The sequence below is a fragment of the Vombatus ursinus genome, unplaced genomic scaffold, assembly GCF_900497805.2.
Source record: "Vombatus ursinus unplaced genomic scaffold, bare-nosed wombat genome assembly UNPS02004437.1, whole genome shotgun sequence".
Lineage (NCBI taxonomy): Eukaryota > Metazoa > Chordata > Mammalia > Diprotodontia > Vombatidae > Vombatus > Vombatus ursinus.
In genome coordinates this window covers 579,418-587,912 of record NW_020944215.1, presented here as the reverse complement: position 1 = coordinate 587,912, position 8,495 = coordinate 579,418, and the positions used below count along the sequence as shown (strand labels likewise).

The 8,495-nt window shown below is 46.0% G+C and overlaps 1 protein-coding gene across 1 annotated transcript in view; it reads right to left on the bottom strand.

Moving 5' to 3' along the window:
• Positions 1 to 634: 634 nt before the first annotated feature.
• ZDHHC9 (zinc finger DHHC-type containing 9) overlaps positions 635 to 8,495 on the bottom strand; it is a 36,059-nt gene continuing 28,198 nt past the window's right edge. Inside the window, exons 5-10 of the mRNA XM_027836356.1 lie at positions 7,870 to 8,007; positions 6,968 to 7,016; positions 5,913 to 6,015; positions 4,421 to 4,524; positions 3,558 to 3,654; positions 635 to 2,163 (exon numbers count right to left, since the gene is read on the bottom strand). Coding sequence (XP_027692157.1) covers positions 2,023 to 2,163; positions 3,558 to 3,654; positions 4,421 to 4,524; positions 5,913 to 6,015; positions 6,968 to 7,016; positions 7,870 to 8,007 — 632 coding nt within the window. The 3' untranslated portion in view covers positions 635 to 2,022. The remainder of the gene's footprint in view (positions 2,164 to 3,557; positions 3,655 to 4,420; positions 4,525 to 5,912; positions 6,016 to 6,967; positions 7,017 to 7,869; positions 8,008 to 8,495) is intronic.

Genomic DNA, 8,495 nt, shown 5'->3' with positions numbered 1-8,495 from the left:
GTGACCCTTGGCAAGTCATTTCACCTCTCTAGGCCTTAGTTTCCCCAGCTGTAGATGAGGGGGAGACTCAGTTTTTTTAAGGAAATTTTTTAAGTCTGTCTTTTTAAGGAAATGCAGGCTTCTATTTCTTGAGAACTGCTAACAGTTTCCAAAGGGAGGCTCTCACAGACCTATTTTAACAAGTGCTAAGAGCACTTATCATTAGGAGCCTCCACTTGCATATACAGGCAATGACATGTTTGGAGATGCGCTTGCAAGACCCGGAGCTGGAAGGGACCTTGAAGATCATCTTGTGCACCCCACCCCATTTTCCTGAGTCTCACAGAAATGAAATGATTTCTCCTCCTTGATAGATTAAACATAGCCCCTGCCACCTAGTTCTCACTAGAAACTATCTCTAAAACCCTTTCTTCCTGGGCCATGGTTAAGGAAAACTGGCTCATAGCTAGATGAGCAGCTGAGTGTCCCTGTGACCATGGCCAGTCTTCTTCCTCCATAGGACAGCCCCCCCCCAGGCAAATGTGGGCCTGGGTAGGAGCTTTTCCACAAGTAGCTCTCGGTCCCCACCCCGACACACTCCTGCACCACACACAACCCCACAGTCGCTTTAAAAATGGAAGGAAGCAGGCAGGCAGTTTGCATCAACACAGTTTAATCACCTTCAAACAGATAAAAAGCCCTGGTTAACCCTCTCCCCACTGAAGTCATCTCCACAGGACCCCTTAGTTTAGAAAGGGAGGGGAGAACATAGACTCTCTCAGAAACACAGCTGCATTTGATACACAAATCCTTATCCCTGAAGCGCAGCTGAGGGCTGGAGAAAACCGGTCCCCCAAATGCTGGACGGGGGACCCAGCCCACCACTGGGGGGTGGGGGGTAGGAGTGGGGATCATCCTGGGCCTCCGCATGAACAGAGGCCAGCAGAAGTGCTATGAGAGTTAGCCCTAAGGGAAGAGGGCAAAGGAAGGAAACACTGGCCAAGGCCTGTGAGTTAACCGGCAGGAGGTTTCCCCTTCTCATCCGGCTCTGAAGCCATTCCTTTGTGCCTCAATTTATTCATTTGTGCACTCGAGACCACTGGAGGCCTCATGGACTGAACTTGAAGTTGGCGGGGTGGGCAAAGGGGTAGCATTTATGAACACTTGCAAAACCCCTTGCAGAAAAGGAGGCACCAAAGTGCAGACTTTTTAGCTGTTAGTTACTGCTCCCAAATGGAGCAAGAGTCTGAATAGGATTATTAGAAAAGGGGGGAGAAAGAGACAGAGAGAAACAGATAAAGAGAGAGACAGAGAGAACAGTGGGGCTGTAGCTATTGGCATCACACAATTTCTTACTGAGGGTGGCACAGACATTACAAAGTTTTGGGTTGGGCTATGAAAACTGCAAATTGTTAACTCACTAACTATTCCTACTAACTTCTATCTAATTGAAAAAGAAGGGGGTCAGAGAGGTAGAGAATGGGGAGGGAGACTGAAGAAGGAAACTACATTAATAAATACAAGTGTCCAGAAGGATCCCACCCCACAGGCATGAACTGGCATGGCACCAACGGCACTAAGACTTTGCCAGTCACAGCTTTGTCCCATCCCCATTCCTCTCCTCCAACTAGGAGGCGGAAATAGAGCTCAAATTGTTTCCATTTGGGCCCTTTGGGGATTCAATGGACAGAAGCCTGTGAAGCTATCTCTGGTCCAGGGACAAGTAATGGGATGTCAACAACTCTCCCTACTTCCCTTAACAGAGCCAGAGAAGGGACCCGAAGGGAACTCGAGGCCAAGGCCCTTGAAACCCAAGTTTCAAGCTACTATATGTAATGGACATCACTCTGCTATTTCCTGGAGTCTAGGAAAAATAGCTTGTATAGAAAATATTCCAATCCGGAATTAGGTGAACAGAGACCAAAAAAAAATGGCAAAAGGGATGGCTCACTTGCCCTCTGTCTCAAGGTTGTCTTCTCCCCCTCAATCACTCTCCGCTCTCATTAAAGAAAAACACAGGTCTCTCTCTGCTGCCCAAAGAAGCTAGTTCTCAGCTCCAGAGGCCTCCTGGGGAGTCTCTGGGGACTCTGGACTCTGTTGGGCCACAGCACTGGACTGCATCTCCTCAGGAGCATAGGCTTTCAGGGGCAGCTCATTCGAGCTCAATGGCTCTGTGGGGACCACCTGAGGGAGAAGAGAGAACAAATAGATTGAAATAAAAGTTTCCTTCAAATTCACAATCAGGATTGAATACACTGCACCACGCTCAATTTCCAAATCTGGTCATGGGACCGTAGAGACCATCTGAGTCCAGTGTCTTCATTTTCTTTTATTATTACTATAATTGTAACCTTTATAACAAAACCAAAGAAAAACAACACTCAAACCAAACACAGGGTAAACACTTCTTATCTTACAGAGAAGGAAACTGAGGCCCAGATAGGCCCTTGTGCTGTGTAGAACACGAATTGGAAAAGGGAGGCCAATAAGGAAGCTAGTGCAATAGTCCAGATGAGAACCTAAGTGAGGACAGTTGTGGTGCGGGTGAGAAAAGGGGCAGACGAGAATCAAGACTTGGCAACCCGATTGGCTCTGTGGGGTATGACGCCAAGGTCTCAACTCCAGGTGCCTGCCCTCAGGAGAAATAAGAAGTTTGGAAGGGATGTGGGTTTGGGAGAAAAGATAATGAGTTCTGTTGTGGACATGTTAAGTATGAGATGCCTTTAACTGGCAATCCGTGTACAAGACAGGAACTTGGTAGTCGGGAGACTACCAATGACTTTTAGGGACTGTTCTATAACTTCTTGTCTTTTTTTTTTTTTGAGACAATGGGGGTGAAGTGACTTGCCCAGAGTCACACAGCTAGTAGTGTTGGAGACCGCATTTGAACTCAGGTCCTCCTGACTAAGGCTGGTGCTCTATGTATTATAGCACCACCTAGCTGCCCCTACAACTTCTAGAGAGTTGCCTGGGGCATTAAGAGGTTAAATGACTTGCCCAAGGTCATGAAGCCAGGAAGTGTCAAGGGGGACGAATCAATTCAGGTCTCTCCTGACAAGTTAGACCCTCTTCCCACTACACCACGCTGCTGCAAAGAGAGAGAGAGAGATACCTCTACCAGAGCTGCTATCACCACAAAAGGGAGTGAAAAAGAAGGATGGTGTGGGAGAACAAGTCTTAAGGCAGAAGACCTGAGTTCAATTTCTAGCTCTGATGCTGGTCATGTTGACCTGGAGGTTCCTTTTCCCTCTTTGGACCTCAGTTTCCTCATCTGTAGAATGAAAATAATACTTGCACTTCCAGCCAATTAATTACGTGAGTACAAATGTTGGTGCCACAGGTGTCAAAATAACTGCTAAACCTATAAAGATACATGACCCAAAAGGAATTTTCACCTTTGATATTCATTCTTCCCTCCCACTGGAATAATGATCAATTTTTTTTTTCTGAAGGAAAAATAAACACTCTCACACTAGCCACCTCACTGGCTTGCTGTATCACATTATAATAAGCCTTCAAAGTGCTGAAGAAATGGGAGCTGTTCTTTTATCAGATAGGGAAGACATAGGAACACTTACTGGGCTCTGTGGAAATGGGCTGCTGCTGGCCTCTTGAGTGCTTGAGGGTCGAGTTCCACTTTCTTCCAGTGGCAATATGCCCCTTCGATCCAGCACACTGCAGAGGAGAGGCAGCTTGACTCTATTCTCTGACCCCAACCCTACTCCACCCCTGACCTTTGTGGAAAGTAGCACTTACTTCTGCTGATCCTGCCCTAACCTTTGATGTTTTCTCAGGCTCCTAGGCCAACTAGGCTCTGCTTGGGGGACAAGTTCCCATTTCCCTCTCTCCTCCCTCTGATTTCAGCCTTTATCTTTTCATATTTCCCCCACTATAGGGTCTAGTTCAGGCCAATCCAAATTTGAAATCAACGGCTACCTGTGGCGGCCAGGCCCCTTCCCAACCACAGCAAGGTCAGCCAGACTTTAAAGCCAGGGTTCGGAACCTTAGAGTCAGTGAACTTTTCAGAAAAGATACATTTGGATAACTATTTCATTCTAACTAATTTCCTCTGTCATCCTTTTTTTTATGCATTTATGACCACGATTCTGAGAAAGCTTATCCACAGGTTTCAAAGGGGGCCAGGGCACAGAAAAGGTGGAAGCAGCCCAGATTGGAAAACGCTGCCACTTAGCCATGTAACCTGGGACAAGTCACTTATTGGAGTTTCATTTTCTCTAGTTGTACAGTAGGGAATAATATCTGCACTTCCTCCCGCCTCGCCTCATTTCAAGAAAAGTGTTTGGTAAAATCTCAAAGTGTTGTAAAAAGGGGAGCTTTCACACAGTGAGAGTGCCAAAGTTTGGCCAAAAGAGACCCTCCCCTCAGAAGTCAGCAGAAGGTGCAGGAGAAGATTAGGCCGGTCCCGCCTGCCCACTCGTACCTGGGAGGCAAGGGGCCACACAGCACCTCACAGCAGTTCTTTAGGATGTTGCCATGACTGTATGGGTTCTGCACTCGGTTCTTCCCTGTCCAGGAACCTTTAATCTGCAAGACAAGGGCAAAGACTCCTTCTGCCAAATCTAGATAGCCCACACCAGGCTCTGAGGGCCTTCCTGTCCAGCTGAGCACTTCCCCAGAGTCCCATTTCTTAAGCTTCCTCCATCTTCATTCCCCCTGAAGCCTTTGCCCCAACAATAAAAATCTACTTCCTTTCCATATATTCAGACAACATGTGCCTTGGCACAGGGTTCAACAAATGTATTAAGCACTTATTTCTTGCACTGGTTTTCCCTCAATAGTGAGTAGTATGGTGCATACAGTAGGTGCTTAAGTGTTCACTGAACTAGATACTCAAACTTTTCTGTCCCCTAGCACCTAGCAAAGTTTAGATGATTAAAAACATTAGGTACCTACTGTGTGCAGAGTGCTGTGCTCAGTGCTTGGGCTATGTCTGGGCATGTGTGCACACCTCCACGTGCGCATGTGTGTATGCAAGCACAGGCACGTGTGAGCACAAGTACATGTGTGTGTTCGTGTATTTGTGCATGTATGTGCGTGTATGAATATATGTGTGTCTGATGATTAGATAACCGAAGATACCTGCCTTTATGGAACCCACGGTTTTGGAGGGGACACAACTCACAGATAACTACAATATTATGCTGTACAATATCGCACACGCCATCTCTGCCACCTGGAACGCCCTCCTCCTCCACCTAGCCGCCAATTCTCACCCATCCCCCTTCTTCCGAACTAAGCTTTCTGTGTTTAGCCGCAGCCCTAGCTCTGCCCTTATGGGAATCCCCTCCACTTGTGCGGCTTCATGTTTCTCTGTATACAGACATGTCATTTCCCATGAGGTTCTCTCTTCAAACCTGGATTATCAGCTCCTTGAAGGAAAGGTCCTTCCCTCCCTCCTTTTTCCTTTGGGCCTGTGCTCCCTACTGCCTAGCATGCCTGAGGTCACTCTGTTTCTGGTACTGACAGCCCCAAGAACTTAATTGTCCTACACACACAAGAGACTTAAGCAAATATTTGCTGGACTAAATAAGACCGTCGGAATTGCAGGCCTGGGGCAGCCCCATCCAGGATCTTTCAACCCAAATCATCTCTAATGGGGAATGGCTTCTCTGCCTCCCCGTTGCCAACTCTGCAGATTAAGAATAGATTCTGAACACACTAGTTTCCCCATTGCTGATCGTTACAGCTTGGTACCCTCTCTGAACCTGCTTGGGCTTTCAAATATATTCAACAACTCCAGGTAAGGCAGAGTTCCAGGTTTCCATGTCTTCCTTTCTCCAAGGCTGGGATTCCTCCAGAGTCCACCTATGCATGTGGAGGGCCTTAAAGTCTCAATTTGCTATTGGGTTGAGAGAAAGGAGGCCCTGGGGCAGAGGGAGGTGGATAGCACCAAGAGGGAAGCCTTTACTCACATCTTCATTGGTTGTCTGGTTGAGGGCCACGAGGAACGTATGAAATCCTGTCAACCCCACAACAGACCAGAGGGTGAAGAAGCAGATGAGTACTTCCAGCACAGTGGGCCCAAGTTAAGGAACACAGAAGGATCACTGGATCTAGCTAGGAGACACGCAAGGTTATCTAGTTCCAAGCCCATAGAGCTGAAAAGGATCTCAGAGGCTTGGTTCAATTCTCTCATTTTACAAATGCATAAATGTAAGACACCAAGAGAGGAAAGTGACTTGTCCAAGGCCACAAAGCAAGTAGCAGAACCAGGATTTGAATGCAGGCCCTCTGACTCCACGCCAGGGAATAAGCTAGATGATGAGAGGCCTTCAAAGGCAACTACAAAAAGGTTAGAGACTAGCTCCCAAAACATTTTCCTTTTTCTTAATAAATTGTAAGTGAAAGAAGCCAAGAACCAAACCCAGATTTCTAACTCTAAATCCAAGGCTCTTTCCACTATACCTTGCTACTTTCATCTATACCTTTTAAAAAAGGTATTCAGAAAGAAAAAAAAGCAAGAAAGGTAAATAAAGTCAAGCAGCTCCCGAATGGGCAGAAGACAAAGAGAAAGACAAATACCTCTCCCTACAGCTTCCCGTTCCTTCCCTATGATGTGTGTTCCATGCAATTATTACAGATTTGGACTGATCATCACCACTGGTCCCCATCTGAATCTACTTTTAGATTTTCACTGCATTGTGAAAAAGAACATTAAATTTGGGGTCAGAAGACAGGAAGGTCAAGTCCCTGGCTCTGATATTTCTTAGCTATGTGACCTTGACCTAATCACTCCCTTCCTCTAGGTCTCCTTTAGAACATCTGAAAAATGAGGGGGGTTGATATAGATGCTAAGCTTTCTCCCAGTCTGACAACTCTTTGGTTTGGTCAGCTCTACCCATGTCATGTTATTTGTAGCCTTGGAAACCCCCAAAAGGGTCCAAGACTGAGGAATTCAGTGATAAGGAGTGAGAGGGAACCAAGTGGGAAGGGACACAAAGAGAAAGTCTTTCCAAGGCAAGGATATGTTCCAGGAGTTTCTTTTAACGTCTCCAGGAAGCCAATTTTCAAGGACTCTGTGGGAAAGAAGTAAAGAGAAAAGTTAGTGATCTTGTTAAGAAAAGCAGCATACCCACTTGCCTTCTGGGTACCCTTCTCCTCTTTCTTTGGTCACATGGCTCTGACAGGTGGAAGTCCCTTTATTCTGGCTTCTGCAAAGGCCATTTCTCTTCTGTAGCTTTTTTTGGTTTTCCCCAGGGCCCAGTCATGGAATCAGAATCCACCTTCCACTCTATCTTCCTTTTCTCTACCCAGGTTGAGCCACACACACACACACACACACACACACACACACACACACACACACACGTAAAGGAGCAGCCATGGGATATATGGCCACTGAACAGCCTTGTTCCCTCTGTAACAGGCCTCAGAAATGTCCCCTGCAGACGGCCTAATTGCCAAAGGCTTCTCTAAGGGTAAAACTGATGCAGGAAGTAAAAAGGATAGGCCAGGGAGTGAAAAAATCTTTAACTGTGATCATAAGGTCTAAAGCTGGAAAGAACCTTACAGGTCATCCAGCCTTGCCCTCTCATTTTATTCATGTGAAAACTGAAGCCAACAAAGGTTAAATGACTCACCCAAGGTCACTTCCAGCAAAACTGGTATTTGAAGCCAGATATTTTAAGTCCAGGGCTCTTTCTAATATGCTAAGCTACTAAGGTGGTTTTACTACAGGGGGCTGACCCTATAGTTGGCCTCAATAAAGACTTGTTGGAGTGAAGAAGGCTAAGGAGGCCCCTCTCATTCCCAGTAATTCCCATCCCCACCAAATTCAGAGAGCCAGTTATGATGATATCCTGTCCCGGATCTCCAGGGCTGACGTCAGCTCCCTGAGAATTCCAAATGTTCATCTCCATCTTTACTCACTGAGGGCCACGTAGACTATGTTGAAGGTGAAGACATAGATGGTGAGAAGGGAGAGAGAAAGGATGAAGAGGTAGAAGTAACGGTAGTTCCTCTTGCCAACACAGTTTCCGACCCAGGGACAATGATGGTCAAAGCGCTCTGGGAAGGGCAAAAGGAAAGGGAGGTCAGGACCAAAGACTCTACAAACATTACCCCCACCCCATCACTCCCTGACATATATCCCAAACTTAGTCTCATTTTAGCTTATTCTTCATAGATTAAGCTACACATCTAGTAATTCCATTTATCATTTAATAAGGATAAACATTAAGACTTTAGTCAACCATGTATAGTGCTTTATAATTTTATAAAACCTTTTTATATTTTTATAAAAACTTTCATCAAGTTAGCTGAGCCTCACAACAGCTCTAGGAGATAAGTAGGGTGAATAATCTCATTCCTACTTACAAAGGAGGAAACTGAGGTGAGGAGAGTCCAAATAACATTCATAAGTTATGAGCTGATCTACAAATGATTCTCTTCAAAATGCAACCATGAGAATGATCATTCATCCAAACCAAATGGCCATAATACAACTCAGTGTGTGTGTGTGTGTGTGTGTGTGTGTGTGTGTGTGTGTGTGTGTG